The following is a 23,311-nucleotide window of genomic DNA, read 5'->3' on the forward strand; positions in this document are numbered from 1 at the left end:
TAAATTATCTTTCATTTCTATATTTTATTTTCGTGTAGCTAGTTTTGTGTTTTATTACTGATAGCTTGTGCTTGTCTTTATGTTGCATTGCATTATTAATTTTGTCAGTTGTGTGAAGTAAATTGGTTTCTATTAATTTATTCATTTTGTCATAATAATATATTGTAATAGATTAAGTAGATTGTTGTAAGATTGTAATTGAATAAGTTCCATGTAGGTTAATATTAATTTTTTGACTTAAATTTATAAAAATGAATGTACTCATGATTTGTGTATCATGTTTTGATAATTGAAAGGCAGAATTTCCCAAATCAAATGGATTAATTGGGCCCATATATCTTATATATTTATGCTGTGCTGCAAATAAAAATTAGTAATGTAGTTATAATACTCTTGTTTAATTTGTGTAAGCTACCGTACTGATAGAAAAAAACCAAAATTTTCCCTCCTTTGGTGAATACCAATTTATGTTTTTAAAATGAATAATTTTTTAATGTCTGCCTTAATTAGTTTAGGGTATTCCTTAGATACATAATTCAATAATGTATTCTTTCTATGTTGCTTTTGTGGATGTACATTATTTTTGTCAAATTTTGTTTGTTAGTGTAATTAAAATTAGCTTGTTGTAATAAATTTACAAAGATGATTAATCACTATTTGCATTCATGCAGATTTTACAAGCAGCACATTAAAAACAAGATCGCACTTGATCAATATGAGATTTACAAAGAGGTAAGATTTAAAAAAAAAACATATTAAATAAACGCAACATATATCAAATATATTATTTAATTACTTTTTAAGAATTAATTACAGTGCTACTGGTAACTTTGCTGAAGAAGATGCTGTTAATTAGTTTCAAAAGTACCATGTAAGAAAAAATTCTTGTATTATGAAAGGGAATCATTCTAATCATTTTAATTTTAATTGATTCATAGTGAGTTTTACCTGATGAGGTGGTATCCTTTTAGCTGAATGAATATTTTATTTATTGTTGCTGGAAAAGTAATTAATTCTTAAATATACGTCTTAGACAATGAATCAAGTATGTTTCATTAATTTAAGGTGTTATAAAATTAATAAATTCTGAACTATTCTGTAGATTATATTATTTCACAGCATGTAGTTTTGTTGTTTTTTTTCTTTATTGAATAATAAAATCTGTTGTTTGGTTTTTTCAGACAAAAGATAGGTAGTGCACATTCAGATAGTATTCTAGTACAATCTTTACAAAATGGCCTCACCCTTGAATTTGAAAGAAGTGATTCCACTAGACGTTTGAGGCTTGTATTATCCGAATTATTATTTATATCATCTCAGGTATTGGTTTAATATTTATTTTTGTGACTGTATTATTCATTTTATGTAATGGTTTTTATGATTATTTATTTCATTCAATGTGCATGTGTCTATCTGTGTGTACATGTGCGCACGTGTGAGTGTGTATGTGTGTTACCTCCCAGAATGACCTGGTCTGTGTAAGCCAAACTTAAGGTACTGATTCAGGACATCAAAGTAAACAATAATATTTATGAGGTCACTAAACTTGTTTAATTTTCCCATTGTTTGCTATTATATTATTAATTATAGAAATTGCTATAAAGTATTTTTAATTCAGTTAGTGAAGGAAGTGAAAACAATTACAAAAGTATCATATTACATAGTCTACTTTCCTGGCATCAAAGCTCTATAGATATGCTGCAAATAGGAAAGTATGGTAATTAGTTAAAAAATTGGAAATAAGTTTTTTTTTTTATTTCTCAATGTTTAATGGCACAAGAACCACAATAAACAAAAAAAAAGTGGGGACACACAACACACATACATATGTATATGCATTGGTGTGTTTGATGTTTAATAACTTTTGACTGGATAAGCTGATTTTTATGAAATTTTTGCACAGATACATATGTGTATGGGGCAGTTTGTTGATAAAAGTTTGACGTCAATATCTCCATGGGGCAGGATAGATAGTTTCTTTGGGGTCAATTTTCTCAAAATTTTATAAACATAACCTTGTTTATACTATGCTCTGTACAAGTGTACTTATTTTACCATTTTGGATAAAAATTTTGCCCCCAAATTTCCTTCCCCCTTCTCCAAAAATAAAAAAAACCTACTTTTTATTTATCACTTATTTTTTAACCAGATTTCTTTTCATGTCTTCCTAAACACAGGAGTAGTGCTAGTGGCTTAAAAAAATATTTTGGGGGCAATATTTGGGAGTGGGGGAGCTGATAAAATTTTTAATTATCAGTTTTTTTATCTTTTAAACTTGTTTTATATTTCATTATTTATCCACTCTAAGAATAAATAACTTACGTCAGGAAAGTATAACAACTTTGTTCTCAGATTTTTTATGATTCTGTTCAGTTTCAACCATTTCTCATCTAATTGTTGATAATTAACTAAATTTTCCTTTTATCTCATTTTTTTACCTGTAATGTGTTAATTGCCCAGTAATTTCTTTGAATGAATGCTTCTTATTGCTTGTTAGTTTTACAGCATGTTCATATCACATGCATGTCTTAATGGGGTCAGAATGCTCATTTTTTTCAGTAAAGAAGACTTTAAATAACCATTTAACTTAGTTTAACTTTTTACTAATAAGGGTGGTATAAAATGATTTTTTGAAATTGCTATGTTGTTTATATTAGTGATTCCTTTAATTGTAAGGTTACAATGTAATGTTTGTAATTAATATGAGGTCAGTTTCTTAATTCTCTATCGCATACGTTTTTTGTGATTTATAATGTTTCTCCATTAGGAATTTATCATAAACTTACTACTTTGTCAGTAAAGATATAAGAAAATGTTACCAAAGTTTTATGAGAAAAGGAATAATTCATTTACTGATACTGATTAGACTTTTGGAATTAAACGTAAAATTTGGGTATGTTCCAAAACTGTTATGGATATGTGAAACCATTAATAGTAGAGAACCCCTATTTTGCTTGGGTCAAAATCAAATTGATCTGAATCATTTTGATCAAAATCAAAATGACAGCATCTAATATGTTAGTTATAAATAATTTATGCATAAGTTGAGAAATTTGTGTGAGTGATGTCAATTATACAGATTATTAATAATAATACCAATAATAATATACAGTTGATTACTGAAATGTTTTCAATAACTTCTGAAATTTATTAAAATTTAGTTATTATAGGAAGACCTTATATAAATAAATTAAAAATACAGTATTTTTTTTTAGTTTGGGGTTGAGGTAAAGTGAATTAATTAAATATTATGATGTTAAAAGGTTAGTGAAAATATTTTTCCAAAAGAAAGAAATGTATAGATAAATAATATAATATTTTTATTTTTTAATTTTTTTTTGTTAATTTAAAAGGTTAATTTTTTCTATTGTCAGCTGTTTGATTGATTTTATTGTTTCTGACCTCTTTCTGTTTTGATGTAACTTTATTATATTTATGTTATCCATTATTATATTTACTATTTTATTATTATATTTATAGGGAATCTAGGAGAGCTGCATCAAACCAGTCAAATGACTGAAGACAAAAAAAATATTATATTTACCTGTACTCTGAACACTTTATTACAAAATTACTTACACCTGAAAGTTTTAATATGCAGTTCAGCAAATTAGTTTATCTTTTTGTAAGCTCTGTCACAAATTTCTTCCTTTTGTTTGAGTCAAAATTCTATATTTTAAGCTTTGTCAATCCACCTAATTTTCAACTTCCTCATGTAACATTGTGTATCAAAATTACATGCTCTCTGTTCAATTCCTTTCTGCTTTTCTAATTGCTTGTTTTTACTACTGTAAAATTCTATATTCCTTAAAATTATTTTTGGAATTTCTTTTTAATATTTAGATTAATGTATATGTTATTCTAGCCAACATTTTTCATACGTTAAAGCTCTCTTTGCTTGTGCTCAGCCTTCTTTTATTGTCAACCTTATCTAATTATTATCAATCTATTATAATTTTATTCTATACAACAAAATTCTTGACCTTCTGACATACTATGTTTACCTATGTTAATAATTAAGTATTCATTAACCTCCTTTTTGCCACATTTAATTAACTTTGTTTTAATCTTATTGTTATCTAGCATGTCTGTGCTGCAAGTCAATTAAGCGAACTAAAATATTAGTAAGTTTTTCTTATAGCTGACAGTTAATTCTTAGATGATTTGTGCCTCTGACTGTGAATAAATAAATAATTTATTGTACTTTGTGTACAATAAAAATTGTTTATGGCAGTGTCACCTTGGCTTATTACAATCTGTTTAATTTCTGTTAGTCATCTTTGTATTATTCCTATTTTATTTTTAAATTTAGTACGATACTAAGATGTGGAATAAAACAGGAATTATGTTACTATTCAAACAGTTTATAGTATGTATTTTAAAATTATTTCAATTTAATCTTTTATAACTTGATGTATGATTATGGTGATAAGTGTACATTACACTAATTAATAAAAATCGTATAATGGATCTACTGTTACTCATAGTAGCAGTGTTTTCTATTAATAGTTTTTTCAAAAGAGAAAAATGTTAAGTGCTTATCAAAAAAAATTAAACTTATACAACTGCAACAGAACTAAACAATATTGAACATAATCACAAAGTGTAATGAAACACAGCAAACAGTATTAACAAATAAATTTAGTGATATTGTACAAGAATTAATAAACTCTGGAGCTTCACTTTCCACACTAACTTTTTTATAATGGAAAAATGGATCTTGGCAACAGTGTATGTTACTACAGAGTCTAATTATAAGTTTAAAACTATTGGCTTTCGTAAGCTTTGTCGGTTAAACAGCTACTGATTACAGCATCGCATATTTAACTGTTAATACCATTCTAATTTTAATGCAGATAATTAATGTTTAATTTTCATGATTTCTCAGATCCCTTTTTGGTGGTTTACAATTTCCATTAATATGGTTGTAATATTTTTGTACATTCATAAAAAAATTTTATTTGAAAAACAGTACATAACATTGATATTTTATGATTTATTTTTACTTTAACATAAAAAATTGTTTTAAGTTATATACAAAGTGAAATATCTGATTGCACATACTTTAGAGTTAACTGTAGATCGAAGCTTAAAAAAATTTAATTTTGTAAATTTTTTTATATATTCTTCTAACTTATTTATTTTTCTAATATTTTTACACTTTAAAACCTTAGGATAAGGGTTCTGTTATATTCTGAAGTAGTTAGTTGGTAAATAATTTTTTATAATATTTTAAGATTAATGTGATTATTGTTTAATTGTAATCTTTTATGATTGTTAAGATTGTTGTTATTTTAATTATAATATTATAGAATAGATTATTATTTAATAATTATTTATTATTAATCCTACTTTTTATTTAGGTTCAGCGTGGAGCTTTAACTGGTACAGGTAGTGAAACTTCATGTTATATAAAGCAGTCAGAATTATTTGATAATAGTGTATATATACCAGAAATCTGTGATGTAATAAGTATAGCATTAGCTGAATTACCGGCATTATTATCTATACAAGACATTGTGGAGACATTGCTGCATGTTAGCCATGGGCCGGACATCATATGTTGGACTGTTGCAAATTCACCAGATTCATTTACTGAAGGTTGGATTAAATGATATTACTAAATTTATTTGTATAAATAAGTTAAAAATTTTATCATATTCTGTTTCTATTAAAAATTATTACTACAATTGTTTTTCACATCAAATCATGTTGAATGATAAATTATTGAAAATTAGTAAATGAAGAATATATTAAAAATTTATAAATAATTATTGTCACACTTTTTGGTTATTCAGTAATATGAGGAGATATGAATACCATACACTCTGTTCTATAATTACTGCTGTATGAGTTTTAACTTTGTAACTTCAGTAAAACTGGAAAAATTTCAATGTACCAATGAATTTACTTTTGAGGCTTATCAGAAAGTTAAAAAAAAATAAACATTACAGGTATTTACTTATCATTACCACTGTTATAGTATAATGTAGGGTATTTATAAAAGAACTTCTTGATTTCAAATATTATTTAAACAGCATTATATTAAAAGTATTATAAGGGTAAATTCTGAAGTTTTTTTTGTGTTTAATACACTTTTCTCAGTATGTGCAACATTTGTTGCCCTGCACACGTCCAGGTGGTAATTCAGCTCTTCCCATATACTCACCAGCATATCAGGTGTAATGGATGCTACTGCCCCAACAATCCTGTCCCTAGGTGATGTCACAGATCTTCTCCAAATAAACAATGTTTTTCACATGCCCCCACAAAAGAAATCTAGTGGGGTCATGTTTGTGCCCTTCGGTGGCCATGCAATCAGCCCTCCTTTTCCAATCTACCGGTTAAGAAACCGAATGTTTAATGCAGCATGGACATAGTTGCTGTAATGTGGCAGAGCACCATCTTACTGATATAGAATTAATCCTTTTTCTTCTTCAATATCATCAATCTAAGACATAAACTTCAAGCATATCACAGAAAATATCCTCATTAATTGTTCTTTCTACAAAAATGAATGGGCTCACAATACAGTCAATCATCAGTCTGAACCAAACATTGATTTTCAGAGAGTCACCGCTGATGTGTGATAATATCACCTGGTGGCTCTGATCCCCAAATCCTGCAATTGTGTTAATTTACTGACCCATTAATGTGGAATGTCACCATCTGAAAACGTGACATTTTTTGGGTAGTCCTCATTATCCTTGCGACTGAATGCCAATTATGTTATGATGCTAAGAAGTTAAGCCTACTTATCTCTGAGTGAATGAAAGAAATAGACAACCGAGGTTTCAATTTATTTCAGGTAAGGTGGACTGAATCATCCATGTAGCACATGGTACTACATGGCTACATGATATTTTTCCTGATGTGAGAAGTATGATGCTTTTTGAGATAGGTTGGCCAGATTTGGTTTGATTGATTCAGACTTGTGTCTGGAGTGTAGGGCCAATGATGATGTGCACCATGTCTTATACGTCTGCCCCAGGTACGAAGCTGAACATACCAAAGTAGCTAGAGAGTCGCAAGATCAATTGTGGTTTTGATCTGCAAGTTAATTGGAAAACCGAAAGGGAATGGAACTTATTTGCTGGCTTCCTTCGATTTTTAGCTCTGCAGAGGATGACTTAGGTGGTCTTATGCTGTTATAGATGTAGAGCCCACCTAGGTGCTTACTTTGCCAAGATAGGCATTTTGGCATTGAGCTCCAGTTAGCTTAGATGTTAGCTATTAGGATGAGAATGGATGTGTGGAGAACTCTGTGTTGGGAGCTGTAGTATGGGAGGGTGTAGGCATTGACCTCGCTCCTGAAAGTGGATCAGAGCAGAGAGAAATAGGGTTTATTTTTATTAAAAGCTTATTAAATCTGTGAATCTGTTTCTTGATTTTTAACTAAATCAAGAGGACTTTGAGTAAATTGAATTGAATTGATCAAAATTTGTTTTGTTGGTATGAGCATAGTATTTTTGGTGTTTAAAGAGTTGGTCAAGTAATGATTTGAGTGCATAGTGTGATTGAAGTTAGATATGTGAAGAGTTTTTCTGTAAAACCATCTGTGTTAGAGAAGGTGTGGGGATCATGTTTTTGTGAATCAGTTAATTTAATAGTTAAGGGTTGTAAGTTATGGTAGGTGGTCGTGGTTGGAAGAAGTCATACAAAGGCAAATAAGTTGTATAAATACACTGATGGAAACATCTGCCAAGGCATTTGCATTGGTGGCATCTTGACAGAGGCCAAACTGATGACTGTGATGTGTTATTAGGATTAAAGGGTCTAATTGATGACCTCTGGTAAAGCCCATCTGGGCTAGGAATGGAGGGGGAGGTGTTGCGACCAGGATCATCACAAAGCAGACGTTTTGCTTACTGGGGTGAAGGTGGATACTTCAAAAAGGTCTTTGATATAAGTCAACTGGAAAAAGAGACATTAGACTTCCCATGAAGAGATGGGTGGAAAATTGCATATGATTTTTGAATCAGTGCAGGCACTTTGTCTACACTGTGGGATGTAGATGATAATGATGTAATGAATAAAAGGGTAAATAATGTCAACAGATTCATTATTATGAAAATTGAGATTTAGAAGGCAATATACATAAATAAAATAATACCAAAATTATTAAAAAATTAAGGTATTAATCAATTAACTTAATAAAGATTAATTAACTTGTTAATCATTTAATACCTTTGTATGATTTTCAATGACTAGATTGAAAAACTAGGAAACGTCAACCTGACTAAATCATTGCTATGATTGGACTCAAAAGCCATAGCTAGGGTAATTTAACATGATTATATGGTCAATTTAATCCATCTATTAACTATAGAAATATTTTTAATTAATTATAATCCAGAATTCCATATGAGCTGTGGGATCTGGTTGGAGTAAACATTCCAATATTCCTTGTGAATAATATGGTGATCTCTGCTGAACATATTAAGATATGATATGAAATTTTCATTGTGTCAGCTGTTATTATACTCATTCTTTATATTTTTATAATTGTTGTTTTTTTTTATAGTGTGTACCAATCTAATATCAAATGCTGAAAGACAGGAGGAAGAAAACGGCGGGGGTCGTATAAGGATGCAAGCTTTGACCATGTTATGTCAAATGAATCCTTCACAGACACTGGCTGTCAGGGCAAAATGTGTGAGTTTATGCGTTTGATGAAATTTTATATGTTTCAGCACATTCTTGCCATTTAATGTCAATTCCATTTAAAAAGAAATGTATGTCTCTTCATTGAAAAATGTTGACATATATATATATATATATATATATATATATATATATATATATATATATATAGTTCATTGTTTTGGTTTTTCATTATTTAAAAAAAGGGCAGTTACCTAAAATAACACAATAACTACCTAGTATAGTAATACTAAATATTTGTAAGATATGAGTATGGATATACATATGATATAATGTAATATTATTTATTTTATTAATAAAATAATATATATTTTTAATTCACCTTTAGAGTTTTGGTAATACCCTTAGCAAATATCATAGCAAGCAAGTATAATTTCAAGAGAGGAAAAAATACTTTGTTTTAAAATTTTCAGAAAAGTACTATCAATTCAAAGAAAATGTTCCTTCTATTAATTAAAATAATAACACTAATGAGATTATAATGGAAAAAAAAAGAAAACTTTTTGCAAATATAATTTTCCATTAAGTATTACATCATTGGGAAAATAAAAACTAGATAAAATATTAACTAATTTGTATACAAATTTAAATTTGTCAATTGTGGACAGGAAATTTATTTACAGAAAATATTCATTAGATTATTTGGTTTTGAGGCAACTTTAAATTTTAATTTCTATAAAAATTATAAAAAACATGTATAAATCAGTATCTTATTTTACAGGTTGAGATGTGTAGAATGCCTGCATTAACTATTACATTAAGTTTGGAGCATTCATCAAGTAAAAGGTTCAAAGGTGGAGAGGGTGACACAGTGGCATTTGTTTCTGGATTACTGCTTGGCAATGATCAGCAAGTAAGGAATTGGTTTGCACTTTTTGTACGCAACCGACAAAAGGTAATTTGTTCCACTGATATTATTTATCTGCTTGAGGAATGTATTATTTTAATTTACTAATCTACTAGTATCCTCACCAGCTTATTAAACTTGTATTCTGCAAGTTATTCTCATATCAGTCTGTTTATTAATACCTAGTAGATTTTGTGTAAACGTTTTTTTGGCTTTTTTATTTGGTTCTGTGACCTTTTTAAGTAATGAGATTCTGTTAGTGGCAAGGAAAAGAGCAATTATTATGAGCTGGAGGGGACTATTATATTGGAGGGAACACCACTTAATATTATTTGGCTGAATTAAGTATTTGGATTATAGTCTGGTAGCAGATAGGAGGAGAGAAAATGAGATAACCAACTGATTGCAGAAAGGAGAAAACTTCTACCAAACTATTAAACATTTGTTTTAGGATAGAAATGTACCAGGAAAGGTAAAGTTAATAATATATTAATTATATTATGTCCCTATAATTACATATGCAGAAAAGGACTGGAGTCGCCTGCAGGCTAGGGAAATGAAATTTTTAAGAAGGAATGGAAATAACAAGAAGAGAACGAATAAGGAATGTAGAAGTAAGAAAAAATTGGGAGTCAATCATGTAAGAGAAAATTGGAAGGAATCAAGTACAGTGGTTTGATTGGCCTTCTCAGGAGAATGGCTGAAGAAAGAATCCTGAGATGGATAGAAGAGATGCAAAATATAGGAGGATGTCTAAGAGTAAGACTACATGAAAGAGATGGAGAGTCTTTGTAAGGAGAGAGATGGTAATTGGGAGGAAATAGAGAGAGAGAGAGAGAGATTGAGAGAGATTGTGATTGGAGAGTGCTGGCGAGGCTTAGCCAACACCCAGACCCAGTAGACTGGATTGGGGATTGGGTATGCATGATGTAAATTTTAAATGTTAAATGATTATTACACTTTGTAATTAATAATAATGAGTTTTTTACATAATGTTATAGTTGCATAACAATTACGCAATGTAATATTATAATATTGGAGTTTGCTCTTCAATAATTCCTAACAATTTTTGTATTGTACAGAGTGGTGCATGAAATGATCCAATATTTGTTTTGGCAATAATTGTTTAGGTTAATAATTATTAATGTGTTTTATGTTGGCAGAAGTGACAGCAGTTCATGAATATTAGTTTCTTCTCTTTCCAAATGTGCTGTTTGTGTATTGTTCCAAAGGAAGACTGACTGTTGAACAGTGCGTAAAGACTGTGTTGTTTTTTAATGAAATGAAAAGTGTGGTACTTATGCAAAGACAGTTTCGTGCACATTTTCAAACTCTGTGGCCATCCTCATTTAAAACAATACATAGACTTTACGAAAAATTGAATAGTGATAGTTCAGTATTTGAGAGTAAGTGCGAATGGCCTGCCAATGTTCATTCTCCTCAGAATGTTGAAGCTGTCAGAGCAGTATTGCTGAGGACCCCGCTGGACAAATCATTAAGAAAAGCAGCAGCACAACTTGGGATTTCTAGGCTATCTGTGCAGGAAGTTTTAAAAGCTGATTTGCATTTGTATCCATACAAAATAACAGTGTTGCCTAAATTAACGGTTGACTACAAACATCAAAGAATGGCATTCGCTGAATGGGCTATGAACCAAGATATATTGTTGTACAATATTTAGTTTTCAGATGAGGCAGATTTTCACCTAGAACGGGTTGTTAATAAACAAAATGTGAATTTTTGGGCTACTGAAAATCCACACGTGCTTCATGAAAAGGTGCACCACACTCTAAGAATTACACTATTGGCTGCTATCTCAAGTCATGGACTAATTTGGCCATTTTTTTTTTTTGAACAGATAGTGAACAGTGAACGTTGTCTAAACATGCTGCGTAATAAGTTTGTTCTTCAGCTTCTTGGAAAATGGTTTCAATTAGAAAATGAGTAGTTCATGCCAGATGGAGCCAGACCACACACAGCTAATCTTGTGTTAGACTGTTTGCATGAAACTTTTAACGCTAATGCCATTTCAAACCGATTTCCTAATTGTTTTGCATGTAGACAGAACTGGCCCCCGAATAGTCTTGATTTGAATCTGTATGATTATTTTCTTTGAGAATTTTTAAAGGAAAAGATTTTCCCTACACATCCTCGTACAGTGATAGAACTGTAGTGCTGATCATTGAGATATACAACGAGATAATCAAGGATATGTGTCATCAAGTTATACATGAACATAATAATAATAATAATAATAATAATAACCTTTATTCCACAAAGTAAACAGATTACAAGTGAAAATAAAATTATTTACAGTTATAAATTCTTAATACATAAGCTTAGTAGACATACAATCAAACAATATAAAATAGAAGTAAAATAATAAAAGGAAACAATTATTACATAATCTTGTGGAACTAGATACCTCCTACAGTAATAATTGTATTGTAGGTTACCATCCAATTATCATCAGTGCGTAAAATAATAAACTAATCATTTATTGAATAATGATGAAGTGTGGAATTCCAAGTTTGATTTCAAAAGTAATTACACAATACAAGTCTTGCAGTACTAAAATTTCAGCTATTGACAAGCTATATATATATATATATATATATACATACATACAGATTAAGTAACTCAAACCATAAATACAATTCAAGAATACAGTGATAAAATCAAAAATGAAATTAATCCTAGATAAAATTGAATGAAAAATAATAACAAAAATATGAAACTTTTAAGAGTCGATTCCACCCAGAATCACAGGACAATCAATTAAAAAAACTCTTACATCTTCAGTTGACAACAACTGATCATAAATTGATAGTGAAAACCTTTTAAAGTCTTCTATGGATTTAAATTCCCTTGGTAAGTAGAACATAGAAAGTTCATATTGAAGAAGTTGCTAGACGTGATGGTGGTCATATTGAACATGTGATAAGCAGAACATAATCTCCAGGTATATAGTAAACATGTATTTATTTTACTTTTCTGTGTTGTGATTCAAAATAAATATTTTTTAACAAAACCAAATGTTGGATTGTTTATTTGCCAGTCTATTTAGTTTATATCTAGACATATGATTATGCAGAAATTAGATTTTGAGGTTTCTCTTACCCCTGTGTCTAGGAAGGATTTAAAATTTTAATGATGTATGTGGGTTTAACCTCAGCAGGAATTAAATCTATTTAGTTAATTATTATATTCAAATTTTTAATACATTATCAAGAAGAGTTTTCGGTAAAGTTTTTAAGTTTATTTAGTTTTGGATGTACAGCAAAGTTGAGTACATTTATCTTATCAGCCAGTCTACAACTTGCTATAGAATTTTGTATGTATGTATTTAAATGGATAACAGTGTACCAAACACAGCATTCAGAATTGCATACATATTTTTAGCACAAAAGTTAAAGAGAATCAACAGTTTTAACTGACTTTATGATGATATGTATATTATTTTGTTGAAATTAATATTTTTAAGATTCATAATAAATTAAGGTAAAATTCATATTAAAATTAAGGTAAGATATGTCTTATTTCAGTATTCTGTACTAGCTGGTTTGTATTAATAGAATTTAAAAAGTACACATGTATATAGTAATATATTTATATAGTATTTTTATAATCAAAAACCAACTTGAACAGCCCAAGTACAGAATTACAAAGTAAATGAAGTGGCACTTAGCTTATTTTTTTAATTTATTTTTTTTATTCCAAAAGCATTTTCATGGGATCCTGCATCATCAGTTGTATATAAGATATATTTATGTAAAATTACATGTCAAACATAATTTTTTTTAAAAATTAAAATTAAAAGATTAAAATTACAGTCATATACACAAAAACAAATGAAGTCACTTAAATAAAATTTATTGATAACCATCTTAGCAGTAGAATATTATTAACTATAAATTAAATAAAGAAAAATATACACATTGTGTTTTTTTCTTTTGAAAAATGCTCAAACATTTTCACAGTGCACACTGCTTCATCAGGTGAATAATGTTATAAAATTTGTCACTTGATGGAAATATTCTCAGACAGTGAGCAATTTATTATTTAGTTAATAGTTTATATATGAGGTTTGTAAGTAAAGTAATGAGACTAGTTTTTTTTTGGCAGCCAAAGTGGCAACACTGCAAAGTTACTAGTAAACATATGGTTATATGAACAGCTGATTTATGTTAGGTATTAATATTTTTAATCTATTGTTGCCACGTGAGACATAAACAAAGTTTTTGTGAAACAAGTTCTTGTTGTGCATTACAAAAATGAGTGATACTAATTATGAGCAACGTTGTGCAATCAAGTTTTGTGTTAAACTCTGTGAGAATGCCACTGAAACTTTTTCAAAATTGAAAAGGGCGTATGGAGATGACGCTCCAACATGAGCCCAAATTTTTAGTCGGTTTAAAGCATTTTCAGATGGCTGGGAATCAGTTGCGGACAATCCACGCTCTGGAAGATTGTTAACATCAAATATTGACGACAATGATGAGCAAATTAGAGACTTGATATGGTATGACTGGTGATTAACTGTCAGAATGATTGCAGAACAATTGAATTTGAACCGTATTACAGTCCATCAGATTTTGACAAATGAATTGGATATGAAAAAAGTTTGTGCAAAATTGGTTTCAAAAAACCTTACTTTTGAATAGAAAAGCAACATGGTGGAAGTGTGCTGAAATCTTCTAGGGTGAATTGAAACTGATCCTGATTTTCTAAAAAAATGTTATTACTGGTGATGAATCTTGGATATTTGAGTACAATCCAGAAACAAAATGCCAGAGCAAGGAGTGGCACACTTCAAACTAACCACTTTGCAAAAATGAGCAAATCAAAAATCAAAATCATGTTAATTTGTTTCTTCAATAGTAATGGCATTGTCCATAAGGAGTTTTTGACTACAGGATAGACTGTAAATCAATATGTTTACAGAGAAATTCTTGAAAAACTGCGGAAAAGAGTTGTCTGCATGAGACCAGCCATCAAAGACAACTGGATGCTGCATCATGACAATGCACTGTGTCACACTGCACTCTTAATTAATGAGTTTTTGGCAAAGAAAAACATTCCTGAAGTTCCTCAACCACCTTATTCACCTGACTTGAGTCCCTGCGACTTTTTCCTGTTCCCAACTTTACAAAAACACCTCAAAGGACACCACTCTGGAACAGTAGAAACATAAAAAAAATGTAACCGACCATCTGAAGGATATTCCGGTTTCTGAGTTCCAACACTGCTATGAAGAGTGGAAAAACCATTTGAAGCATTGCGTGGCTTACCAAGGGAACTATTTTGAAGGTGATAGATTCCATGTATAATTGAATTGTAAATAAAAGGTTTTTCTGAACCAGTCTCATTACTTTATTTACACACCTTGTGTATATATTTACAAACATTATGTTGTTCATTAATTATTATGTATGGTTGACACATTTTTTTTTTGTTCATTATTACAGAGGAATAGAGAAAGCAGTAGTATTACTTTACAGTGCTTACGAGAGGAATTATTGTATCACTTACAAGGAGCTGTGTTATTCTCTGTTGATAACAAGCTACCACCTTCATCTGTTGTGCAAGCTTCTTCTCTTTTAAGACTATATTGTGCTTTAAGGGGCATTGCTGGAGTAAAGTATGTTCAGACAACTTTTTTTAATTTACTTACTTTTTCTCACTTCTTTTTTGAAATATTTTAGTTTTAGTAAAGAAATTGAAGTGTAGATAAATTATTTTAATGTATTTATCTTTCTAATGTAGAAAAGTGGAATAATGTGCACGTGTTAAATCTATAGATGATTGTTATATAATTGAGTTATATTCTGAGTTTTTGCAAGTACTAAGGTGTAACATGGCTATTGAGTACAAATATATTATGTTGGTAAATTTATGACTCAGGTTTTGTGTATTTTAACATGTTACTAAGCTACAATTTTTTAATTTATCTGTTACGGACAAATAATTTGTGTGGAAATAAGTATCTAATAGGTTTTTGCTGAGACAATTTTATCAATTTTTATGTTGTTTGAAATAACTCTACTACATAAAATAAAATATAAAAAATAGTTTTTAAAGAACTCTTTCAACATGCATGATTGCTAAACAAGTATAAAATAGAAATGCTGCATGACAAAGAACAATATAAACTATAAAAATACATTAAAACCATAAAAAAGATTAAAAAACAATTGAAGTATAAAAAAAAAATTAGAATTACATGAAAGCAGATCTGTGTCCCTCTCCTTCCTGGGAAGGAATTATTTATTTTGAATTTTAATGAAGAAATTGCCTACAACAGTTTTTGTAGAGCCCATTTTATTTTGTAACTTAATGCTTTATTACTTGTTTCCTTTATTGCTGGTACATAAATAAAATCAATTTACTTAAATAATTTTTTACTTTTATAAATCTCTAGAGATGGAGTAAGTATTTGAGCTATAATGGATGTAATATTGTGGTTTGTTTAATAAACACAAGGTGTTTGTTGCTATTGTTTATTAATAGTCTTATACAGTTTTGTGTGTGACACCTAGGGAAACATAACCATGTGTGTGCATGAGCTAATGGCTGAAATAACCTTTTCCTTAATTACAAAAGGAAATAACTTCAGTCTCAACAACAGATTCTTCACATGGGTAATGAGTTTACCTTTTTCAAATAAAGTACCATGCACGCAAAATAATATATTATCATAGGTAAATAACACGACAAAATCTTCCTATATACAACAGGAACAACAGACTATGTAAATATGATGTAATCTTCTTATATATAATGGAAACAACAGACTATGAAAGTAACTCTTTTATATATAACAAAATTCATTAGCATATAACCTTCATTAATGATTTTAAAAAAACATACATTTTTTAGACTACAATCACAAATTATGAACAGAGACACACATTGAAAAATTACAGAAAGCTTACCTCAGTCAACATGCTCTTATACAACTCTTATGATCATCCATCCAACCATCCATTCAGAACCACATTTCACAACATTACCCTTTCACAAAAAGACAACCAGGATGAAGTAAACTTAGTAAAATGTTTAATTGAATCCAATAATAGACAAACTCATATGCAAACTTCAAAATAAAAATGTATAATATAAATAACAAATTCTTAAAAAGTACACTTAAAAATTACCCCCAAATTTAATAAGGCTCCATCATTATAGTCAGAACCATAAAATGAAATACACATTATTCAACAAATACTATAAAATAATCAAAATAAATTTGATGTACTGGGATGTACAAAATTCATTTTTCTAATTAATAAGTTCTCCATAGGAAAAAACAGGACGTAGTTTTTCACAACATATAAAGTGCATGTAGAATTACTTCATCGCTTTTGTGAAATATCTCATTAAAACCACAATCATATATGTTCGAACAGCCATACGAGAAACTTAGTTTTCATAGAATAATAATGAATGACAAATCTAGATGCATTTGAGCAATATAAAATGAACAAACATATAAAAACAACATTTAAATTAAAGTAATTTAAATTACATATGCTTTGAATATATCATGAACCACAAAAATTCTTCAAGAGCCAGTTTAAGTATATGCACCATATCCATAAGCACATGCTTTTTCAGCAGTAGTCCCTGAGAAGCTCAATTTAAAATGAATGTTAACCCAGACTAAGTTAAAATAAATGTAGCTAATTGAAATACCCTTCTTTGACGTTAAATATTTCAGTGATGAACTATATTAAAATGTAAATACAGTAGATATTATTTGCACCATGTGTTGTGACTTTTTTAAAAATTTCTGCTGCAAAAAGGAAAGTGAATAAAATATTTGTTCTGAATTTATTTTTAAATTATTATTTTTTAAAAATTGTTGAGTGTTTATCAAAATTTAGGATTATGTTTTTAATACAATTACCTTTTGGGAAATTTAATGGAAATACATAGCAGTTGAACGAACCCCCCTATTCTAATAGAAATTGTATTTTGTTAGCAGGTAGTTGTTTGAAAACTGTAGTACAAGCCTTCGTATTAATGTATCTGTAATTTTTCCAGCAATACCATAATCTTGTTGTTATAGAACTTATGTGGTTTCTGGTCAAAAAATTGTGACATGTGATTTTCACCGGCCTTTTTTAAAACTAACTTTAACACCATTCAGGGAGTTCTGTGAAGACTGAAACAAAGATAATCTGACTGTGCCAGGTTGAGGCTATATGGTGGATTCATTAAAACCTCCCAGTCAAGTTCTCTCAATTTCTAACAGGTCATTAAAAATGTATATGGCCTGGCGTCAGTTTGGTATATCACACCCTTTCTGTTAATCAGTTCAGGCCATTTCTAATGAATAATGAGATGCAATCACGCTAATTGTTGACAGTACAGATTTGAGATTATTGTTCTGCCTGGCGGCAGCAGCTCGTGATGCATGATGCCCTTCCAATCTCACCAAGCATAAAGCAGAACCTTCCTCGGTGACAGTGTAGGCATTACCACACACTGTGGAGCATCTTGCATCAGCCATAATTTTTTTCGCACATTGTTGTAGGTTATACACTTTTCATCACACGTTATCAACCACTTTAGAAATGGCTCAATTTCATTACATTTCAGTAGAGATTCGCAGATAGAAATTTGATCGAGAAAATTTTTTGTCAGATCATATGGCACCCAAACATCGAGTTTCTTTTTGCAGCCAGCTTTCTCCAGATGGTTTAACTCTGTTTGGTGATGAATGGTTAGGTCACGGGTTACTTCATTACAGCGTATGTGGTGATCTTCCTTGACTTTTGCCTGAATATCATTCACTTTTTCTGTGATCGGTTGCCCACTGCGAGGAACATCTTGGACATCAAAATTTCCAGAATGAAAGAGATTGAACAAGCTTTTGCTTTTACTTTTGACAACATGTCTTGCCCGTAAACAGCACACATTTCTTCACTAATCTACATTTATCAACATATTTTAACAGCATTTGTGCCGTTATTAAAATAAAATTATAAAATATAGCGCAGTTTTGCATAAAGTTTACTCATCTTCATGACGCAATACCTTCCCTCTGAGTATAAGAATTCCAACCCTTTTTGCTCATCTACTAGCTTCAACTGTCAGCTCTCAAATGAAATTCAGCCTGACCCACTGCGACTCGTATATCCTGAGATTTGGGACGCTAATGCTATGTGCATAAAAGGCACGTCTTAGGTTACGTATTATATAGGTTTTGAAATTTTTCCTAGCAGATCTCACATACTGGGATTCTGGCTCAAAATGATGAATTAAATTTTTATCACAACTTATGTGCTCTAAAAAGTCATTATCTTTCACTGAAAACCATTGTTTAATTTTCGTCTAAATGTGAATTCAGGTGTTTTTGTGTACCATGAAACCTATCTCAAACACATTTGTGATTTTATGGAACACACCTTAAACACATTTTGTGATAATACGGCTTATCATAGATAATGGAATGGACGGTCCTGATACTTGTACTACAGATTTCAGCAATTTCCAAATTTCTATGTGTGCCCTTGCGAATAAGATCATTAATGTGATTTTGTAGTATTGGTCAAAACTGCCATCGATCTTCTGTATGATGCCTGATCTAAACTGTTTAATCCACTTATAAAGATTTACACAATAGATACATGTCTTTTTATTATACCATTTTAACAACCTTGAGTGAATTTTGATCGGTTTTATACTTTCAGAATACAAAGATCTTACCATGACACACCATTCTTTCATAATACACGTTTCAAGTAGAGCCTACATTTTTAAGTAAACAAAAGAGATTATAATGGAAATTCTTTTCAAACAGCTAATATTTTTTTATGTAGGAATGCCAACATGTATGTCAGATAATTTCAGTTTATTCTATTAAATTATAAATAGTTTTTCCACTGTTGCTATTTTTCTCTTTAATTATTGAACAATCCTTATATAACTGAGCATCAATGTGTTATAGTTTGTAAATGCTAAAAGATGTTTGAAGAAGTTTCTTGTAGCTTAAAAAAAACTACTAAAAAAATAGTGACTTTTCCCTTCTTTTGCAAGTAATTAAGATTGATTAATAAATCAATTGATCTGTGTTACACAGAAACAATAATAAACTTTAATGAATGCTTTTTAAAGTTATTATTGAGAAAAGTCATAGTAGTTAAAAAGTAAAAGTAATCTTTAATGTTTTATTAGTGTAAATATTTATTTTTTAAAAATGTAGGTTCCAAGAAGATGAAGTATCATTGATCGTCCAGTTGTTGACTTCACACCCACCTCCTTCACCTGCTGGTGTACGATTTGTGTCCATAGGTCTTTGTATGCTGATTGCCTGTCCATCTCTTATTGCTCTTCAGGAACATGAAACAAAATGTGTGGAATGGGTTCAGTGGTTGGTACAGGAAGAGGCATATTTTGAAAGGTTTGTTAATGTTGCATCATTAAAGTAATGAATTTGGCTTTGCGTAATTATTGAAATTATACGTGTGAATTTTCCTGCTAGATTGAGTGATAATAAATTTTAACAAATTTAGCAACATATTTCTATAATTTTATGTTTTATTTATAAATTCCAAATAATTTATATATTCCAAATAACTAATATATAATATTAGTTATATGAATTTATTATTTAATGTGATTAATATGAGAAAGTGTAAAATTATAGGCAAAATATTGTGAATTGTATTGTGTTATACGACACCTTGTGTTGTTTGTTTCAACACCTTCAGGAGGAAACCTTTAGGAGGGGGAGTTAACTGAATGGATTATAGTTTAGTTAGTTAATTCCACATTTCATGTAATTCTCGGACTGACTAGATAAGGCTGTACCTTTAGGAATCTTACCTGTTCTCAGGTGGTTTTTAAAACTTTGAAATAAACCAGTCTTTATTGTAGTATATATTTAAATTGGTCAGTTTAAAATTATTGATTAGTTATGTATTGCTCTTGTCTGGGTAAAAATGCTCCCATCTTCTGAAGGATTATTGCTGGGATTGACAGCCACTGATTGTTGGGAGCCTTGAGTGACAGACAACCCCCACTTAGATATATATTTAAGTCTAACACATTTTTGGCAAAATGTCTACCATAACATTTTATTGTTTTGTTAAGTATTTAAAAGTTTATAATTTTACTTGTTCATGTTAATTTATTATTTTTTTTTTTAGAATATCTGTTTGTGGTTATTGTTATGTATTGTTATTTACATTATATTGCATATAAGTGTTAGATGGATTAGAAGAAAGTTTAATAAAAATTGCCCAGAAAACAGTAAAAAATTATAGATGATCTAAATGGAAATAGGAGCTATCAGCATCTTAAAAGTTTACCTGGGAGTAGACGCAGCAATGGACCTACTTCAGACAAATTATCTGATAATGATAATGATCATGATGGTGATGACTGGCCATGATCAATCATGGAATGTGTATTTTTAAAAGTTTATTTGATAAATTTTTATTACCATTCTTATAATTACTGAAGTGATATAAAAAAAAGTTTATTAATGTATCTAGTTGTAGCATGATAATCAGGTTTGCTTATAAAAAATGTTGCATTATCAGACCATGGTCATTACAAAAGTATATTTGTTTATTTATTTATTAATTTTTGTTCTGTTATTCAGTAAAATATCATTACTGAAATAATTCTAATGAAAATGCATTTTAAAATTATAATCAAGACTGAAAATTATCTTAAGATCATGGTGACTCATTTCACAACTTCTGTTATTTATATATTTATTATTATTCATTTATAAACAGTGAGCTGATTAATGTGTTGTAATAAATCAATATTAATCATATGTTAAATTAAGGCTTGTAACATCTGGTTGCTGTTACAAGACTTAAACTGTGAGAATAGATATGAATGGAAAAAATAAAGTAATAGATAATTAAAGAAAAATTACGTAAATATGTGTTAAATTTTACAAATACCAGGTTGGCTAAAAGTCAACTTTCCCAATTACTAATATGAACACACAGTTATTAAAAAAGTTAACAGAATTTTTTTTCATTATTACAATTTAATACACATCATAGGAATTGTAAAAATTACTGTGCTGCTGTATAAATATGTGACATTGTCTACTGAATTACATATTTGTCATGATAAAATTTTTTTCCAGTTTGTAAAACTAACTTAATTTTCATTTGACAGTATGATGTGGTTCAGATTATTTGAATTTGAAGAGAATACCATGTCTTTGTGATTTTCCATAAAATAAAATCACATGAACATTGTGGCATGGTAAGTTGTTCTTCAATGTTCTATGCATTGAGGAAATATTTGAGATGGTCTTCAAATTAAAGAGCATAGTGAGTAGGTGCCTCATCTTCATACCAAACAGGGATGGCCAATGTCAAGCACAAGGTTGTTTAATGACTGAAATAAGATCTAATAAAATTTAAGATATCTGTCACCTTTTACACTTCTGTCAAAGAAATAAGATTCTATTTCTCCTTATTTTGTGATCCCACATCAAATATGAACATTTTCTTGGCCATTCAGGTTGAAGCATGTTTCATCAGGCCATGTGAGTTTCAGAAATGAGGATCTGATGTACAGTGTGTTGTAAATTCCTAACAAAATTATATGTTTCTGTTAAAATTATCTTCATAAAATCCTGTAAGTAATTTTGGCTGAAAACACTTAAATTTCTAATTCTTTAGAATCTTTCATAAACATGCTTAGGTATATACACCTAATGGAACCTTTTCTGGTTGATGTTTGAAGGCTCTACTGTTTTCACAAAAAATTGTTTGTTTTCTAAAGTGCAATGAGTTCTTATCCACTTGATCCTGGAGAATCTCTAATTATTCCAGTACTTTCAAATTTTATGTTATACTTGCACAAATGTTGACATAAGAATTAGTAACTCTGATATGGAGTTCATAGATGACAAGAATTTTCATATTATATTTTCAGTTTTATCCACCAACATAGTAAATATCAAAATTTGTTCGTGTTTCATGTACTTAAATAAAAATTTTCTCAAGACAGATATAAAAATAAACTGAACAATGATTGAAAAATAATTATATCAACTGATAACTAACAACTTTAAAACAAAAATTTCCCAAATGTTTTGTGTTCCAAATAGAACATTTTATCATTAAAATTTTTAATCTCTAATGTTGATTAAAATATAGATATTAATTATATAATTAGATATTAAGATATAATTATAGATATTACATGGAATAAAACTTCTTATCGACTACTCTATTCATGATAAATGCTGTTAATTTAATTTAATTATATTTAAGCTTTTGGCAGAGTAAAAATAGCATTTTTTTTTTAATTTTAAACTTAATATTGTGACTACATTTTAAGAATTATTATTTATTATGAAAGAACTGATAATGGAACTGTCTATAAAAATACAGGGACTGCAATGCAACGAGGTATGGTGGTTTTGAAAAGACTCATGCGCACTGCAGTGGGCTGAATATGAACTAAAATGGTTGAATGTACTTGTCAGGTGCATTTCAGTGCATCACATATTTGTTTACAACACCTTTATTGTGTGAGTCATTCTGTAGTGCTCACACAGTGACGATTTCAAAACCATTTTAATGTTGGTTGTCATGGTCGCGCTCCAAAATGAGATATCATTATGAAGTGGGTGAATAATTTTCAAGCAACAGGTTCTGTGAGACCAGGGTCTGCATGGCGTGGTGATCAAACTGTATAAACCCCAAAAAACATTGAAAGGGTGCAACAAGGTGGGGAAACCAGTCCTCATTGTTTGGTGGTGCATCATGCTTGCGCTCTCAGGATGTCAGACACATCAGTTTGGAGAATCTT

At 29.6% G+C, this 23,311-nt stretch overlaps 1 protein-coding gene across 2 annotated transcripts in view; it reads left to right on the forward strand.

The window, feature by feature from the left end:
* The window catches only part of IntS2 (integrator complex subunit 2), a 60,414-nt gene that overhangs the window by 1,338 nt on the left and 35,765 nt on the right, over positions 1–23,311 (forward strand). The window contains exons 2-7 of one of the 2 annotated variants that reach the window (XM_075364749.1): positions 1,182–1,320; positions 5,364–5,601; positions 8,525–8,655; positions 9,386–9,559; positions 14,980–15,152; positions 19,722–19,919. In XM_075364749.1, the coding sequence (XP_075220864.1) occupies positions 1,182–1,320; positions 5,364–5,601; positions 8,525–8,655; positions 9,386–9,559; positions 14,980–15,152; positions 19,722–19,919 (1,053 nt within the window). The remainder of the gene's footprint in view (positions 1–1,181; positions 1,321–5,363; positions 5,602–8,524; positions 8,656–9,385; positions 9,560–14,979; positions 15,153–19,721; positions 19,920–23,311) is intronic. The other variant, XM_075364750.1, reaches the window with a different exon arrangement.

The sequence above is a fragment of the Lycorma delicatula genome, chromosome 4 (assembly GCF_047948215.1).
Source record: "Lycorma delicatula isolate Av1 chromosome 4, ASM4794821v1, whole genome shotgun sequence".
In the NCBI taxonomy this organism is placed as follows: domain Eukaryota; kingdom Metazoa; phylum Arthropoda; class Insecta; order Hemiptera; family Fulgoridae; genus Lycorma; species Lycorma delicatula.